Source organism: Polypterus senegalus, chromosome 9 (genome assembly GCF_016835505.1).
Source record: "Polypterus senegalus isolate Bchr_013 chromosome 9, ASM1683550v1, whole genome shotgun sequence".
NCBI lineage: Eukaryota > Metazoa > Chordata > Cladistia > Polypteriformes > Polypteridae > Polypterus > Polypterus senegalus.
The window spans coordinates 41,667,574-41,687,013 of record NC_053162.1 but is presented as its reverse complement, the minus strand read 5'-3'; the positions used below and the strand labels follow the sequence as shown (position 1 = coordinate 41,687,013).

General features: G+C 41.6%; 1 protein-coding gene across 1 annotated transcript in view; it reads left to right on the top strand.

The window, feature by feature from the left end:
* Positions 1–4,194: 4,194 nt before the first annotated feature.
* LOC120535260 (cholesteryl ester transfer protein, plasma) overlaps positions 4,195–19,440 on the top strand; it is a 69,051-nt gene continuing 53,805 nt past the window's right edge. The window contains exon 1 of the mRNA XM_039762981.1: positions 4,195–4,475. Within this exon, the coding sequence (XP_039618915.1) occupies positions 4,346–4,475 (130 nt within the window). The 5' untranslated portion in view covers positions 4,195–4,345. The remainder of the gene's footprint in view (positions 4,476–19,440) is intronic.

Genomic DNA, 19,440 nt, shown 5'->3' with positions numbered 1-19,440 from the left:
TTGTTAGAACTGAAGGAACCACAAATGTCCACTTGGGATTAATAAAGTATCTATCCATCTAAATCTGTTCTGTATCAGAAAATGTCCTAAGGATGTTTGGTTCATCCCTCCAAAAGTGAAGTGTAGTTGTGTCATATGGTAAGCCACTGATGCAGAATACAAAAGAAAGTCCACATCTGAAGGGCTGTGAAGCACAATTAAAGTGTTGGACTGGACTTGTTGTTATATTCCAGACCTAAACCCAGGAGAGATGCTGTGACAGGTTAATAAAATGACAGTCGTACTTGAACTCCTAATGATGTTTCTCAGTTAAACCTGGCTAGAAGAGTGCGCCAACTTTCCTCCACAATGATGTGAAGATTGGAAGGGAGTGTTTGGTCAAAGTCTCTAAGGGGGCAGTTATTTTCTCACACAGTGCACATCCATTTTCCAAAACTGAATTAATGATACAAGTGTTATCTCTTCATTCAGACACCCTTTATTTAGTATTACATTTTGACTGAAGACCTGAAAACATTCAGTGAAGAAGTTGTGGATTAATGCATATTTTTTTGATCACATGGTATAAAATTAGTTTTGTTTTATGTTATTGTAGTCTGGTTTTTCTACTTCAAGAGCCCTGCAAAATATATTAATTAATTTGTACTCTTATTTCTTCTTGATCCTTGGCTTTATTTTTCCATTCAAAGAGAAGCAGAGGTTTTAATTTCACAAACAAAGCCTTTTTTCTTTCTACAAGCAAACTTCAGGCAGTGGCTTTTCTGCCTTCGCTGGATTATGGTGATACTTTATATTTAAGTGACTTGGGAAAGTTATTAGGCATTATCATCTTACTTTAAGATCAGGGACTAATTCAGAATCCTTTACTCATCGCTCTACATTGCTTTAGTCAGCATATTGGCCAGCTTTGGTGGTTAAAAGGCAAAGTTACTGGCTTGTGTTTATATCTGAGGCCATTGCAGGGTTACTAAATGTAAGAAACGAGGAACTGCCGAACAGACAACTCCCTGACATCCTGTCAGCTGATGGTGACCTGCCAATAGACTGCAGTGTGCCTACAAAAGAAGAGATCTGCAAAGCCAGACAGTGTCGTGAGGGAGGCACTTAAGGCTGACTTTCATTATCTCCCCCCTCTTCAGGAAGATCTGGGAAGAATAATAGGTCCCATTAAAATGGAAATAGGATTACTTCATTAAGATCCCAAAGAAAGGCAACCACATCTCCTGCTTACAGAGGCAGAATGTTCTTGTCCACCCCATCATGATCCTCTGGACTAGGATGACCCCCATCCGTCACCCCATTCACCCAACCCCCCCACCCCACTGCTCCAGGATCAGCGAGTTGGTTTCCACAGGGAAAGATCTTTCATCAATCAGGTAGTAGTGTTGCACATTATCTTAGAGCAGTTTCAGGAGTGGAACTCACTGTTTTATGTCAGTTTCATTGATTATGAAAAGACATTTGATAGCATGGACAGGGAGACCCTATGGAAGATGCTGAAGCACTATGAAGTGCCAGAGAAAATCGGCAGCATTATCAAGAACACTTAAAAGGAATGACCTTTACCAATACTTGCCTGAGAAGGATCCTCCGGATATGTTGGCCTGATACCACTGACAACCAAGAACTGTGGCAACAAATGAAGACAAGATCCAGTGAAAGAAGAGATTCTCCAACCATGATGGAGGCCACACTCTCCACAAGCATCATCAGACAAGCCATTACATGGAGCAGCGAAAGGGGAGAAGAGGTTGACCACAAGACTCTTGGAAGGTTTGACATGGAGGCAGATGTCAAGAGAATGTGGTACACCTGAAGGCAGCTGGCATGTCTGCTTGGAGAACTCTGGGTTGATGGCCTTTGCCCCAGAAAAGAGGGGTGATAAAGGAGGAAGAGAAAGTTAAAGAAATGAAGGAAACAAATATTGTATGACTCATTGTTCATGCGCAGGTTTTGGTGTTATTATATCCCCCTTGTCCATGTTTCAGTTGTTGGTAATTGTCATAGTTCAAATGGAAAACAGACGCAGACCTTCGTTTTACTTTCCTGATTAAGTCAGTCAGATCTGCATGGATACCTTCCTCCGTTAGTCTCTTATTCACACCAAGTCTCAAATCTGTTTGTGCTACCAAGTTACACCAAGAAGCGAATGTTTAGGCTTGGAGGGGCCAGATGACCCATAAAAGTAATGTCATTTTTTAGAGTCACAGCTGTACTGCTACATATTTACATCACATTCCAAGTCACAGATCATACATTGTAATATATAGTAAAATAACCTAAATATCACCTACAACATGCAGGTTAAGTAGGTTAGCGATGCTGAAGTGGCCCCTGATGTGTGTGTGTTCATCCTATGGTGAGTTGGCGTCCCACCCAGATATTGTGCTTTCCTTGGGCTTGATGCTCTCTGACTGCAGTTCCCTGTTTAAGATAAACCGGTTAAGAAAATGGATGGATGGAAAGTTGGAACATTTTAATTTGTTATTTGCTCCATCAAATAGATTTTTTGTCACGGTGGTGTGTATGGCGTGTGAAGGAGGTTTGCTCAGATTGTTGCATCACAAGGAGGTGCAGTCACACAGGAGACGAGGGCACACAGACACGCATGCGACTATGTGGCTGCTTAAATCGCTTTTGATCATTCCTGCACACTGGCTTGGAGGAATTTTAGCCCATTCGTCCATACAGAACAGCTTCAACTCTGGGATGTTGGTGGGTTTCCTCACATTAACTGCTCGCTTCAGGTCCTTCCACAACATTTCGATTGGATTAAGGTCAGGACTTTGACTTGGCCATTCCAATACATTAACTTTACTCTTCTTTAACCATTCTTTGGTAGAATGACTTGTGTGTTTAGGGTCGTTGTCTTGCTGCATGACCCACCTTCTCTTGAGATTCAGTTCATGGACAGATGTCCTGACATTTTCCTTTAAAATTCTCTGATATAATTCAGAATTCATTGTTCCATCAATAAAGGCAAGCCGTCCTGGCCCAGATGCAGCAAAACAGGCCCAAACCATGATACTACCACCACCATGTTTCACAGATGGGATAAGGTTCTTACGCTGGAATGCAGTGTTATCCTTTCTCCAAACATAACGCTTTTCATTTAAACCAAAAAGTTCTACTTTGGTCTCATCCGTCCACAAAACATTCTTCCAGTAGCCTTCTGGTTTGTCCACGTGATCTTTAGCAAATTGCAGACGAGCAGCAATGTTTTTTTTGGAGAGCAGTGGCTTTCTCCTTGCAACCCTGCCATGCACACCATTGTTGTTCAGTGTTCTCCTGATGGTGGACTCATGAACATGAACATTAGCCAATGTGAGAGACGCCTTCAGTTGCTTACAAGTTACCCTTGGGGTCCTTTGTGACCTTGCCAACTATTACACGCCTTGCTCTTGGAGTGATCTTTGTTGGTCGACCACTGGGGAGAGCAACAATGATCTTGAATTTCCTCCACTTGTACACAATCTGTGGATTCCTGGAGTCCAAACTCTTTAGAGATGGTTTTGTAACCTTTTCCAGCCTGATGAGCATCAACAACTCTTTTTCTGAGGTCCTCAGAAATCTCCTTTGTTCGTGCCATGATACACTTCCACAAACATGTGTTGTGAAGAGCAGACTTTGAGAGATCCCTGTTCTTTAAATAACACAGGGTGCCCACTCACACCTGATTGTCATCCCATTGATTGAAAACACCTGACTCTAATTTCACCTTCAAACTAACTGCTAATCCTAGATGTTCACATACTATTACAAATATGTAATATTCGATCATTTTCCTCAATAAATAAATGACCAAGTATAATATTTTTGTCTCATTTGTTTAACTGGTTTCTCTTTATCTACTTTTAAGACTTGAGTGAAAATCTGATGATGTTTTAGGTCATATTTATGCAGAAATATAGAAAATTCTAAAGGGTTCACAAACTTTCACGCACAACTGTAATGTATCTCTTGGGTTATCAGACTCCCCGGGCCCCCACTGAACACCCCCAACTCCTCCTATGCTGACACTGTTACTTGACAGTTGTACTGTGTAATCCAAGTTTGGGCTTTGGTTTGAGCCTTTGGATTTTGGTTTATCTCACATTTTTAACTTTTCTGTGCTTAACAAGCATAGCAGCCATGAAAGGGTTAATCAAACTTCTCTACTATTGGGAAATGTGAACTTTGCTCTAAAATCAGTGGGGGAAGCATGCGATGTCCTAGTTTTTTTTTGGTTTTTTTGTCTTATTTTATCAAATGAACAAAGATACTCATTACACGTGCAGCTTGTTGATCAGATCTGGCAAAGGAGCTGCAAGGAAAGACTCGGCAGTGAATTCTGGCTTGGACAACGATGTTACTCTGCCTGACATTGCTGTCCCTTGTGTATGGGCTGCTAGCTTGTGACACTGAGACAGATTCAACAGATTCTTTCAAATCCACAGGAATTGTCTGCAGAATTACAAGACCGGCTGCGTTGGTGTGTAAGTACATTGAAACAGGCCTAAACCGGGGGTGGGCTCTTCTGGATGTGTTTTATTATCTCATCACATCTTGCATTCAAAAGCTGCTTTTCCTGGTAAGGATATGCTGATGTTTTATAATATGATCATATATTTTAATTTCCCCATGGGGACAAATAAATTATCTATCTATCTATCTATCTATCTATCTATCTATCTATCTATCTATCTATCTATCTATATCCTAACACTGGGTCATGAGGGTCTGCTGGAGCCAATCCCAGCCAACACAGGGAGCAAAGCAGGAACAAACACCCGCCAGGGCGCCAGCCCACCACAGGGCACACACACACCCACACATCAAGCACACACTAGGGACAATTTAGGATTGCCAATGCACCTAACCTGCATGTCTTTGGACTGTGGGAGGAAACCCACGCAGACACGGGGAGAACATGCAAACTCCACACACGGAGGACCCAGGAAGTGAACCCAGGTCTCCTTACTGGAAGGCATCTATCTATCTATTCTATTATTTAGTGCCTTTCAAATCTATCTATCTATGATAGCAGCCATGTTCTTACAACAAGAGATATGAAAGTAGTGCTTTCTGAGATCTAAATATTTGTAGAACATTACTTTCCTCTGCATCACCATAAGCTTGCTTATAGCGGATGTGAAAGAGGCACTCTGATTTCATTGTTCCTTTTTAATAAAAGGACCCTAAAATTAGGCGCCTGTTTACTCTTGCTGGCAGAATTTTGCACTTCTGCCTTCAGATTACAAAAATCCTTCAAAAGTGGAAGGCCATCACACATGCCAAGTATATTCTTGACTCGATCTCGAGGATGCTGCCATAATTTATTTACTGATGTTAGTGACAAGCTCATAAAATATGTAAGGCTGAGTTTGGGAATGTTAGTAGGATTTCATGTTAATTGAAATACTTTAAGTCATCCCCTGTCCAAGCCACATGTCCCAAATCGGTGCCATAGGGGGCCAGAGCCTGTCCTAGCAGTGATGGGCACAAGACGAGAATGGTGCCTGTCCATTGTGTGGCACATTGATTCATATGGGTCTAATGTAAAGTTGCCATTCGGCCTAAACTACACATATTTAGCTTGGGGAAGTGAAACTTGTGTGAACAACTGGAGAAAGTGTAGACTTCACACATACAAAGGCAGGAAGCATTTATAAGTTTAGAGGGTTGCTATTATCACATGTAGAGAGTACAATGAAATTCTCACATGCATGTCCTGATCAATATGCAACGCATTGTTGTTGTCCAGTACCATAATCAGTGAGTGTAACGACCTTACCTTGAATTTACAAAGTGATTGTTTAGATGGTTTTAATTTTCATGGGAGTGCCCTTCCATGGCCCTGGCTTCGGTTGGTAGGGTTAGAGTCCCAGGCCTTTCAACTCAATATGGAGATAGGCGAAAGGATAGATAGATTTTGACTTGCTTTGAGAGACATCTCCAGTTAATAATTACAGAGAGAGATCGGTGTGTCAACATCCTGTTTCTGTACTACATGTAATGACCCACATAAGCAGAAAGACTTGATTTTACAGTGGAAGTTATTAGGTGCTTCATAACTTATCTATAACAAAAATTAAATAGGCACTAGAGAAAGAATGAAAATCTGAGCAGCGTCAGGTATGAATCCACCATATTCAAACTAAAAACATAAAGCAGGAGCAAGAAGAAGGCCACTGGCTCAGACTGTTTTCCTTTTCAATTTTTATAGCTTCATGCCATCTTATGTATCTTTAGTCATGTGATTTTACTGAAGTTCTCCTTTATGTTTGCCTTATAGTTTTGTTTAACATCCCAAAGACATGAAAAAATTGGGGCTCTAATGCATAATCTCTGCTTATTGTTGTAAAGCCAGGTGGTTTCAGGAAAAGGAAATAGTATGTTGGGCAAACTGACAAGCCATTCAAACTCTTAAGTCATAACTGATACTTTCTTGGATCCTCATTAATTTTACAAAGCTATTAGAGTGGAGGAGACAGGCCAGACACAGGTCCACTGTTCCTCTACCAGTTGGTCATCCTCTAACTGGAGAAGGAAAGACAAAACTAGTAAGCTGTGGGCTAACCTCGAAATCTTTCCCTTTTCTTCTCTGCAAATTAGTCCAAGTAGGACAAGCTCATGCACATGGTATAAAACGATCAGTGAGAGATTATTTAACTGATTCATTAATGTGTGAGAGTACACCTAGTTTGTGTCCTAGAAATGGATGAATAGCTATGATTACTAGTAGGCAGCCACAATGGTTTTATTGTCATACCATCCATACTCCATACATAAGGTGGCACAAAATAACATTCCTTGGGACGGCAGCGCAACATATTTATAAACACAGGACAAGTGCAAGACAGATAAAGAACTTTACTATACTAGTTAGTTATACTAGTTATAGTTAAATAAATAAATAATAGGTAACTGAATATATAGTAATAAAATAGTAATAAGTAAATTAAAGACAACAACTAATAACAAAGAAAACGGTAGTAGCAGTTGTGCTGTATATAAATAAACTACAAGAAGCAGCTCTTAGCTCAGAGTCTGGACAGTCAAGGGGTAGAAGCTGTTGCAGATCATGCCAGAATGCTACAGTACTTTCCGCCAGATTAGACGTGGGACAAACAGACCGTAGGAGGTGTTGGGGACGGACTTCTACAATGCTTGTTGGCTTTTCAGATGCAATGCTTGATGAAGATGTCTTTAATGGAAGGTAGAGAGGTCCCAGTGATCTTTCTGCTACAGTATGTGCACTATCCGTTGTAGGACCGTATGGTCAGAGACGCTGCAGTTCCCAATCCCGATGATGATGCCGCTCTACAGAACACTCTTGATGGCGTCTCTGTAGAATATGAATTTGGAGGTAGCCTTGCCTTCCACCACTACACACCATGGGCCTTTCTGAAGTCAACAATCACCTCCTTTACATGTGTGACGGCCACCCCAGCAACTAGCAGTAGTACATCAACTGATGAAACCTTTACTTCACCTGAATTGGCCTCTACTGTCTCTGAAAGCTATTGAGCCATCGAAGCCTAGCTAGTCCTGACTTTTAACTATAGGATATTGTAAAATGCAATTAAAAACTTGTAGTTTATTTACTGTATTAATAAATAAAATGTACTAGCCAACCCGCGGCATACCATACGCTGCATAATCAGGCCATTTTTTAAATGATTTTTAAGCACAGGGAGAAAATGAACATTTGAAAAATCGGAAATGTAATAAATCAGCAAGAAAAGCAACATTGTAACAATGCACGGAACGAACCGAAACACAATCGTCTGTGCGGCGCTCAGGCGTGGAGGGTGGAACAGGAGGAGAGGAGAAGGACGTCCACTCCGCTGCCTCCGTCATGCTAGTCTGCTGATTTCTCTTCCAGTATGCACTGCCTGCTCATGTGCCCACCTCCAACTCGTCACTCGAGTCGTTGTCGTCTGTGCACAGTCCAGATGCAGCTGTGACTCACGTAGACTTTTCATTGCTCTGTGCAGTTTTGGCTGCCTTTCTATATATAATCAACCAAGACACCCGACCACGGTGGTAGCGAGGTGGGAGGGCGGTGTGTACAAAGTGCAGGAGTATCTAAGAAGACGCATGTTTGTCACGGATGTGAATTGCTGTATGTAGCGTGTAAAACAGTTTGCTATGGTGCACGCGGTCGTGCGTCGTAACCGAAAACTCGTTTTTAAAGACTGGTTACTTCATTGTGTATACGACTGTAGGTGAATGAAAAGATGTAACTCTGGAGAGGGCAACATACAATACAGCATTTTACACGCTGCATACAGCGATTCACATTCGCGACAAATTGTTTTACACGCTGCATACAGCAATTTACATCCGCGACAAATATGAATCTTCTTAGATGGTGCTGTCGCGTCCACCCACACTCTCGAAACACATACACTGCCTGGTCATGTGCCCGCTCGCAAGAGCAACTAACAGAGACCCGCCCACCAACTGTAAGACTATGGGATACCCCTCGCAAACTGCTCTACATGCCTTATACAGCGATTCACATCTGCGACAAACTGTTTTACACACTGCATACAGCGATTCACAGCAACAAATATGATTTTTCTTAGACGGTCCTGTCGTGTCCACCCTCGCACTCGAAGCATACACACTGCCTGGTCATGTGCCCGGTCGCAAGAGCAACTGACAGAGACCCGGCCACTGAGTCTAAGACTATGGGAAACCCCTCGGAAGCTGTTTTACACGCTGCATACAACGATTCACATCCGCGACAAACAAACTGTTTTACACGCCACATACAGCGATTTACATCCGTGACAAACATGCCTCCTCTTACATAGTCCTGCCGCGTCGTGTGGTGCCTCTGTGTGAACCGGTCAGGCACAGAGAAGGTCAGCTGCTGAGAGAGCGTCTCGACTGTTGCAGGGCCTGCATTGGTGAAGCAGGTGAGACGGTAATGAAACAGAGGCACAGGGCTTATTGGTTTTTAAAGACTGCTTCCTTCATTGTGTTTTAACCTCAGTTTTAAAGGATTGTTTTAAGGATCCCATGGGATACCCCTCGTAAACTGTTTTACACGCTGCATATAGCGATTCACTTCCACGAGAAACATGCCTCTATGAACAGTCAACGTGGCTCAGAGCTGCATGTGGACTCTATGACAGACGAACATAAATGACGCTGTTTTTCCTGTGTCGTCGCGTCCGAGTTGGTGAGCGTGGTTCTGTGAGTTGTCGTCGTATCCAATGGTCTTGGAGTTGGTGGGCGTGGCTCCTTCCTGCGTGCGCCATGGACGTCTCACTTGTCGGCGGCTTAGTGAATCCACGCCCTTTCCGGAGTGCTTTCCATGGTTGTCTTGCCTTAGTGAATTATATATATAGATTATTATTATTAATGTATATAATTACTGTACATTCTACTGTACATGTTATTTTTCAATATTCTTGCAAAAAATATTAAACAATAATATGATAACTGTGTTTTGATGAATAAAACAAAAGTTAAAAATGCTCCAACCTTTAAAACAGTTAACTAAGTCCTAGAATGCACCTGAATGTTAAGCCATGTGTACATTTTCTAACTTGTTGATTCCTCACTCTGAGCATTGTGATTTACACACAACTGAAATGCTAAGTTATTGGTGTCTCAGTGCCGGGGCCGAGCCTGCTCTGTGTGAGGCATTAACCTCCAAATATCTGATGATCAGTGAGGAACCCGTATTGACTTCATATTGCCAGGGAGAGGAGCCTAGTTAAAATCTGCAGCTTTTGGATTTCCAGCTCATTTTCCAACTGGCCTTGTCCTGGCTATGTCACTGTCTATGTGGAATTACAACATTCTTACAACGTTGTGTGTCTTTTTTAAGAGTTACCTAGTCTCCTGCTGAAGAGGTGCATTTTTGGTTAGCTAGGGTCTTCAAGTTGAACATATTTTGGACTGTTTAAACGACTTCTATTCTTTCTAAAATTGGTTTCTAGTTTTGATGTATGGGACAATGTAGTAGAAAAGTTAACAGATGTGTGTAGTGTTTAACATTCAGGGATTTAGTTAACTGATTTAAAATTGAAGTTATTTTTATTTTTAATAACTTCATTAAAGGGTCAATTATCACAGATTAGTTTATTAAATATTTTTTTATCACTGAGTTGGTTTATTGTGAAAAAGTGTTCATGGTGGGCACTTTAACCTCTAAGGTTAATTTTATATTTGTGGACAAGTTAATACTGGAAAAATCTGTTAGTCTTGTTTGATGTGTTTAACCTTCACTAATCACTCATGACTCCAACGCAACAGTGCATAAGGGCCTGTCACTGCCCCTGCCTGGGGACAGATCAAATACAAAGCAAGGATACCAAGAAGAGGCCAAGGGTCTATCAGTGCCCCTGCTGTGTTACAGATATGGCAGTCTGCACCCTGGTCATTTCTCCTGAAAGGCCTACACTTCAGAATACTTTAGCAAAGACCAGGAGTTGCACTCCTGCTGGGATTCATGGATATGGCACTCTGTTCCCAGATACCTACCCTTGAAATGGCTGCACAAATGCTCTAACAGTGTTAGAGTAAACCAAGTGCTTACTTGAAAGTGTTCCCTTTCCGAGCTACCGATATGACAATCTATACATAAATCATTGAAGGAACTTGAACAAACACAGCTTGTTATATTAACACTCATCAATTATTGCTAAATGTTAATAAACATCAAGACAACTTCAGCGAGGTCAAACCAAGACTTTATTTCAATCATTACTTAATATTTGCTGGGAAACAACGCACAAATGTTAAATATGAAAAACATGCAACCTGAATGATTCAACGCAGGTGTGATGATAGTGAGTGCCTTCACTTTATGGCAGTTGTTATGTCTCTGAACATGCTTTTTAAAATCCTTTCCTTTATAGAGCTACTTTGATAAATACTTTATGTAAAATGTTACATCAGCCGAAATTGCACAAATGATAAAGTCCTATGCTCTGGTTGCTTGTTAGTTAAGTTACCGTTAGCTAACTTTGAAACATGACGATCTTAAAGTTCCAAGCTTACATTTTACATCTTCTTACAAGTACATACACACTGGTTAGTTTATCCAAGGTTAAACATACATTTTAATGGTAATAATACCTTTTCTCGAAATGTATTTTACTTCTGCATATCTCTCAGCATCGAACATTGTTTTAAAACACCTTTTCCATTCCATTATCCTATTTTTCTTGTTGTTTATGTGGCTTCTTATGATCTAAAGAGCTCATCTACACCTGCTTGGAGTTCTGGTTACAGAACATTTTGATCACACAATACAAACAATTTCAGCTTGCCCTTATGAGCTCTGGGCACACAGTTTATTCACTTAAAAACTACATCTAAATAATCCTAGAGTAAAAACACACAAATAAAATATTGTGAATTGTATTTTTATATATTTTTTATTTATTTTAACAAAATGTAAATTTTTATGCTCGTTACATGAGTCATATTAAAAGAGAACAATGATAACTGAATGCAGTTACTTGCATTAGTAGTCTACCTGCTTTTTGACAGCTTTTTACAATATATCGTTAGAAACGTGGCCTAAATGGACTTGGTGGTGGCTCAGAAGCTTTCATGGAAAGCAGATTCCAATTTGAAAGATGTTAAAATAGCATCAGCGGATGTCGTATTGTTAGTTATTGCTTGTGGAGGGAACTGCAAATGTCTTAAACATGGTATTTTTGAAAGATGTTCCCAAAGAGTTCAGATTTGTTTAAGTATCAATAAATTTGTTGGCTGCTTTGAAGCAGCATGGAGAGCAGGTCTGGAGCTAATAGTGTGAGAGTAGTACTGAATTGTTATAATGTGCAGTGTAACGACAGGGGGGCACCACTGAAACCTAAACAACAGAGACGGTGCTACCCAACTCAATTACAGGTTCAAATAAAATATTTTTATTTGCAACAAACACTTTTCCAATTAAGTACCAGCCAAAATATACAAGTATAACCACAGATTATCTTCCTGATGAGTATTACCTGCTGCTTCTTTTATCTCAGACCTGGAGAACTTCTGGTCCTAGGGCATGGTCTGTTGGAAGTACTTCCACGTCAGGCATATGTCCCACAAAGGTGGTATTGGATTGGGGTACAAGATGTTTGCACACATGCCTCCCCCAGCCTTTGCCTAATGTGTATTTGAGATCCATTGTACCATCATGAGTGGTTGTTGAATGAGTAAAAGAGGAAAATATACAAAATGTACAACCTAAAATGACATCTCTCCAAGTTAAACTAATTGGCAGTTGAAGTCACACAGAATGCCTCTCCATTTTAAGATAAAAAAGTCTGCAGATTTGCCAATAATTTTCAAAGGAAAACTTCAAAGCTCTGTACAGGGTGCTGTATGACAAATTAATCTTTCCTTCTTGAATGACAAGTGTGCCAAATTTCAACAAAAATCAGTCCACAGGGAGCCAAGTCGTTTCACATGGACAGACAGATAGAAATGGCGACCGCAGTAGGTGCTTTTTGCATTATATGTGAACACACCTAAAAGAGGATAGCTGGATAGATGTTGTGGCCATGAGCATGGACAAGGAACAATGAACAAAGCTCCACGTCTTCTCTCTGACACACTGACACTGAGGTCTTATTCAGTAGAAGCATTTCTTCTATTGGGGCTCCTTTATACCAAGAGCAATACATCCGCATAATGCCTCACTGTGACTATGACAGCCAAATCAGAAGTTTTCTTTCTTTGTAATTTTCTTACTTTATAGTCACTCCGGTGTGTGTGTTTGGCCCAGAGTGTGTGTATTTATTTATTTACTTACTTACTTAGCTACCTATTTATGCATTTATTTATTTAAACAGCTTCTTTAAAAAGCCAATTTGTCCCCTGGGGACAAATTAATATCTATCTATCTATCTATCTATCTATCTATCTATCTATCTATCTATCTATCTATCTATCTATCTATCTATCTATCTATCTATCTATCTATCCTCTGAGGCTAGGGATCTGTACTGGCAATTAGAAGGTTGCTGGTTCGAATCCTGTAAATGCCAATAGGGACACTGCTCTGTTGGGCCCTTAACCTGCAATTGTTGAGCGCTTTGAGTGGTGAGAAAATGGCTATATAAATGCAAACAATTATTATCTATCTATGTTTCTTGCCCACCAATGGTTTGTTGAATTTTATATCTAGTTGAGTTCTTTGGACTTGTTACAATGTGACTACTTTTCAGTCTGCCATGTCTGCTTCCAGAGATAGGTACTTGGCCAGTTCAAAGGTTGGTCTTTAAAAAAAATATAAATAAGTCTGCATTGATTCTGTCTTTTTAAAGAGGTGTTTGAGTTAAGGATTAAAAAGGCACAGCCACAGAGTGGTGATAAGAGGCTTAATAGTGACACCTTCAGGCCCCCAACCCCCTGAGGTGTTTAGACCGCCTTTGCTGCAGATTTCATCATTTTTTTGTCATTTTTTTTCTGTGTGTGTAACCAGCTGTGCAGATGTTTATGTGTAAGTAACATCAGAAAATAAAAGCAAAGTGGTGTTTCTGCACAACTTTCGTCAGCTTGGATGCTATAACAGGTGCCACCAGCCTCAACAAATCATGGGTTTGTGCTTCTCAGAAGTGTTTAGGATGTGTGCGGTGAGCATGATGTTATGAAAGGAAAAGACAGGTGTTTCCTCCTCTGTGAAATGCAAAAAGAAAAGCAGCCATCTCTGTAAATAGTCAAAAATAGGTAAAGGTTAATTGTGTACTGTTTTGTTAAAGGTTGGAGTCACAATATTTTGCCAGTTGAGCCTTCTTCAGGTGATATTTAGCATTTCAGTGTGTCACAGGTGGCTGGGGGTGGTACCCAGCCGGGTGTAAGCCGGGCTTACACCTCCCCCAGACCACGTGAGTCCGACCACCCTGGTGGCTTTGGGGACCACGGGACCTGAGCTTGGAAGTTCAACCTTATAGGGGCCCGTGGTCACCATCAGGGGGCGCCCCAATGCCTTTGGAGCCCTGGCCCTCAGCACTTCCGCCACACCCAGAAGTGCTGGGGGAAAGAAGACCAGGAACAGCCGGAGTGCTTCCTAGTAGCAGCCAGTACTTCCACCACACTGGGGAGTGCCGGCAGAAGCTAATCGAGAGGCACCTAGAGCACGTGCAGGTGGGGATAAAAGGGGCCGCCTCCCTCCATTCGAGGGCTGGAGTCAGAAGGACAAGAGACGAGGTCTTGGTGGAGAGGAGTGGAGGTGGCCTGAAGGAAGAAGAGGAGTTAGTTGAGGGCCTGGACTTTTGGGGACTTTGGGGGTTGTGTGCTTCACAGTTGTAGACATGATGTATAATAAACGTGTGTGGGTTGAACCATCGCTGTCCGCCTGTCTGTGTCCGGGCCATCTTCCACAAGTGTTATATACATGGCAGGCTGCTGGTCCCACACTCACTCACTTATTTTATGGCGTGTTGCTTTTTGGTGGAGATGCTCTGTACTTGTGATACCAGGGCTATTACTGTGCCAGGGCTCTGAAGCTGTGATATGGCACCACTGTCAACTCTTGTACCTATCACATTGGAATTTGGCTCCCAAAGTCCTAACAAACTAAAAGGAGAAAGAAAGCAAAGAATGCAATTAACAGTGATTTATGAAAGTGTTCTCTTTACAATGTAGTGATGTTGGACACACACGTGCAGACTGCCCTAGGTAAACTGCTGGTCCGTGAAATAAGAACAAAAGGACACAAAGTATACTGGGTAGCCCAACCTGACAAGTTTTCAGGTCAAGACACAGTTTATAAATTACTGGAAAATTTACCTGTGTGTTAGGAGTAAACAAAGCATACAACTCTATTATAGCTACCAAGTGTATCAATCATATGACTATTAGATGTATTAGTAACATGATCATTCTGTGTAAGTTTGCTTCTTTGGCAAGGTATCATATTTGAAAAGTGTCTGGAAATTGGATGATTTCACCAGTAGGAAAGCTGCTTCCTATCCAAACCAATAAGAATTTTTAATAAGAAATTTAAATAATTTCTTCTTTTGGCTGCTTCCGTTAAGGGTTGCCACAGCAGATCATCTTCTTCCATATCTTCCTGTCCTCTGTATCTTGTTCTGTCACGCCCATCACCTGCATGTCCTCTCACACCACCTTCATAAACCTTCTCTTAGGCCTTCCTCTTGTCCTCTTCTCCTCTTCCCTGGCAGCTCTATCTTTATCATCCTTTTCCCAATATACAGTACTCAGCATTTCTCCTCTGCACATGTCCAAACCAACACAATCTCGCCTCTCTGACTTTGCCTCCCAACCGTCTAACCCTGAGCTGACCCTCTAATGTACTCATTTCTAATCCTATCCATCCCTGTCACACACAATGCAAATCTTAGCATCTTTAACTCTGCCACCTCCAGCTTTGTCTCCTGCTTTCTGGTCAGTGCCACCGTCTCTAACCCATATAACATAGCTGGTGTCACTACCGTCCTGTAGACCTTCCCTTTCACTCTTGCCGATATTCGTCTGTCACAAATTACTCCTGACACTCTTCTCCACCCATTCTACTCTGCCAGCACTCTCTTCTTCACCTCTCTTCCATTATTCTGTACTGTTGATCCCAAGTATTTAAACTCATCCACCTTCACCAACTCTACTCCCTGCATCCTCACCATTCCACTGACCTCCCTCTTATTTACACACATGTATTCTGTCTTGTTCCTGCTGACCTTCATTCCTCTCCTCTCTAGAGCATATACTCCATTTCTCCAGGGTCTCCTCAACCTGCTTCCTACTCTCACTACAGATCACAATGTCAAGAAATTTAAATAACAACACAAGAAATGTAAATAACAAACAAACCAATTTCATTTAATTCAGGGATGTGGAGGCTGGGGTATATCCTTGTAGCTGTGGCCTATAGGGGGTGCCACTGAGCCCAAACCTCCAGACACTATTACACCACTACAGTCCCAGTTCAACTAAAGTGCTTTTCATTTAAACTATACATTCATACATGCCTGTTCAGTTCACAATACAGCACAACTTATCTCTTCTTTCTCTTCCTTTTTGTTTTTCTACACTCTCTTCTCCACAACAGACTCCAGCTCTTTTTGAAGCAAGTGGAGGGGTCTCTTTTAACTCTGGACCCTGAAGTACTGCTGGTGCTTAATCTATTGCCCCGGTTTAGGCAAGACCACCAAAGTCCTTGTAACATCATCATCCAAAGGCACCTCATGGCAACAGGGCAGGACCATGGGACCTCAACTGCCATGCTGTCCATTGTGTGGCGTGCCATATGCTGCCACCCAGTCTGTGGGGGGACACTCCCACAAGTACCAAAGTCCATCGCCATTGCTGCTCAGCAGTTGTAAAGATACCATTCCCAATGAAGCTACTGTAACATCTTTCCATCTTGATGTCCTGGCATGGAAAGGAGCTATCTCTCCCTCCTGGCCAGGTGTAAGGATGTGGTGTCCATCCTAGCAGGTCACACAGTACTGTACTCAAGGTCAGAGCAGGTCCTGCAGGAGGGCATCAGTCCATTGCAGGGCCCTCTCAAGCAAACACACACTCACACAGGGTCAGTTTTGAATTGCTAATCAACTTAATGTACATGTCTTGGAGACATGAGAGGAAAAGTCACACAACTTTGGGGAGAACATGCAGAATCCACACAGAGAACAACTGGGAACAACATGAGGCAGTGGTGCTAGGACCTGCACTATCCAAGAAGATGTTTGGCAAGCCCTTTTTCAAACAGGGCACGGCCATGCATTGTCTGCTCTACAGCTGGTGCTTTCGTTCAGCAAAGTCAGCAGTGAAGTGATGCACAAACAGAAAGAGTATGGCGCACATGTGGTCGAAACTGAGCTTTGTACAAATTGTGGCATACAACTTCTGATCAGCACATCCCTGTATTTGGCTCTGGTATTTTTCACTTTTCATTTATATTTTTAATTTTGCTTCAAATTTATCTTTGATTTGTGTATATTCCGGAGTAAACAAATAGCTCAGCTCATGCAGCTCTCAGCCATTACTGCTCACCAACAAGTCTTGTTGTCGGTCATTTTCTGAACCGCTTTGTCCTGAAGAGGATCGTGGGGTTGCTGGAGCCTATCCCAGCTAGCATAGGGTGCAAGGCCAAAACAAACCCTGGGCAGGGCCCAAACACAGACTAACCTAACCCATTAAATGAATGGGTAACTTTTCTAGCCGAGGGTGCATGTGAATATAGTTTTAGTCAACTTTCAAATTATTTCAGCCCTGCAATTTACCAAATCAAGGCTGAGCATGTGTAAAATTTGAGTGTTAAGCATTGCATTTAAAACAACCTTATAAGATGCAGTATGTCACTCCTCAGCTTGAATGTTCTTATGATCCTAGAATATTGTGAAAAACGTACATTTATCTGTACAGTAAAACAACCAAAGCATTTGGTCTCTGCTACTCACTGGGTAGACAGTAACCAGAAAGTGAGATATCTGGGTTAATGAACTTCTACATGAGTTGTGTATAGACGTGTGTGAACAGGGATAGTGAGAGACTGAAAATATGTGTGTTTATATGTGTTATAATATGTTAGCTGATTTATAAAGTTTAGAGGATGAGGAATAGGAAAGCATCAGCTTCCACAGCCTAACTTCATGTTCTTAAAGATTCTGAGATTAAAATGTCTGACAGGTGTGACAGATAGGGGTCGCTGTTGACCCCTGAACCCTCAGACATCACGTCAGACACCAGGTAAAAGTTCAGAAATGAATTTAATTTCTTGACTAATATGCACAAAGCACCTCCACAATACTCTCAAAAATAAATCAATAATCACAATAATACACTCAATAACCACAATCCTCCACTCCCAGCAGCTTCGTCACCCTTCCTTGCAACTCGGCTCACTGCTGGGATCTCCCACAGTCCTTTTATATTCCTTGACCCGGAAGTGCTTCTGTCCCTCAGTCCACGTGATTTCATAGCACTTCTGGGTCAGGTGAAAATTCCTTCTTTTCTTCAGCCCTGTTTTTCCCTGCAGCGTCCCCTGGTGGTCCCCACGGTATCCAGCAGGGCTGTGAAGTAAAACTCCAAGGTCTATGATGCCCTGCTGGAATTTGGGGCACCTCCATGTTGCAGGGAGGACTCCATCCAGCCGTGTGGGGGTATTGGCCGGGATAAACACTTTTAGATGGTAATCTTGGAACAAATGTGTGACAACAAAGTTTAATACTGTGAAAAACATTCATCCTTCTGTCCATTATTGAACCTCCTTAGTCCAGTTCAGGGTCACGGAGGCCAGGGCCTATCTCAGCAGAAGCCACCTTAATTGTTCAGTCCTTGGCTGAGTAGGCATAAACATGAATGCTCACACATACAGTACAAATACTGTGAATTTCCCCTTGGGATTAATAAATCTAATCTAATCTACTCTCTCATGAGATAGCATTATCTAACATGTAGTTCAGGTCGCCTTGGGGTTCCTATACCGGCAGCAGCAGGCACAACACAGAAGCCAGTCCTCGAGGAGGTGCTACTGTAGGGCCCCCTTCCACATATGGGGCCAGTTTTAGATTTGCCATTTAGCAAACATCTTTGGGGATGTGGGAGAAAAAAACATGAAGAAATACCCACAAACACACAGGGAAACATGCAAACTTCACACAGACTGCAAACAGCTGCAGGATTCAAATCCAAGGAGTCGGATTTATGAAGCAGCATCAAACACCACTGCTGCTGATATGCCAAGATTCTTCAAAAACCTTCTGAACTTTTTTTTTTCAAAGTTATTTCTGTGAGGTAACCTATTGAGGTTTAGCAATACCGCAGCCTTTAGTCTGGTGGTTTGGTATCCTACTGCTGTTGACCTTTGCTGGCAGTGTGTGAGGTGCTAGTGAGGCACGGACTTGGCTGTGTATCTATCAGTCTACACCAAAGAAGAGCAGAGAAATGCTGTGAGATTTTTGTGGACAGATGTTTTTGAAAAAACATCTGTTTATGTGCTAAATGCTGAAGGAACAGTTTATCTTGCCAATGTGCATATGAAAAAACAGAGATGTTTAAAAATGGGTAAACGTGAAAAAAGCTGAATGCTCAGAATTACTGTCAACACCAACCACTAATGAGAAGCAGGAAAATGCTAGGGCTATAATTCTCACTGACAGAAAAATAACAACAGAGGAAGACACATTACAACTGGAAGCAGCTGTGGGTTTGCAGGTGATGTGGAGTGAAAGAAAAAGTGCATAACTGGCTTTCTATTCAGACAAAAACTTATTTTCTGAAGCAGTTCAACAGCTTGTAGGGTTGCACCGTGAAGGAGGTAGATTATATTGCGAAACTTTTAATTTTAAATGATATAACATAAATGTATGGAAGCTAAATATACTGTGTATTGTGATAAATGTTCTTCTTTAAAAATAAAGAGAAGCACCACAATAACAAAGTTTTGGGGACTGTCCCCGTATAATGTCCGTAAGACAAGAAAAAAACACAAAAAAGACTGTTTAGCAGTGATCTAAAGCATAT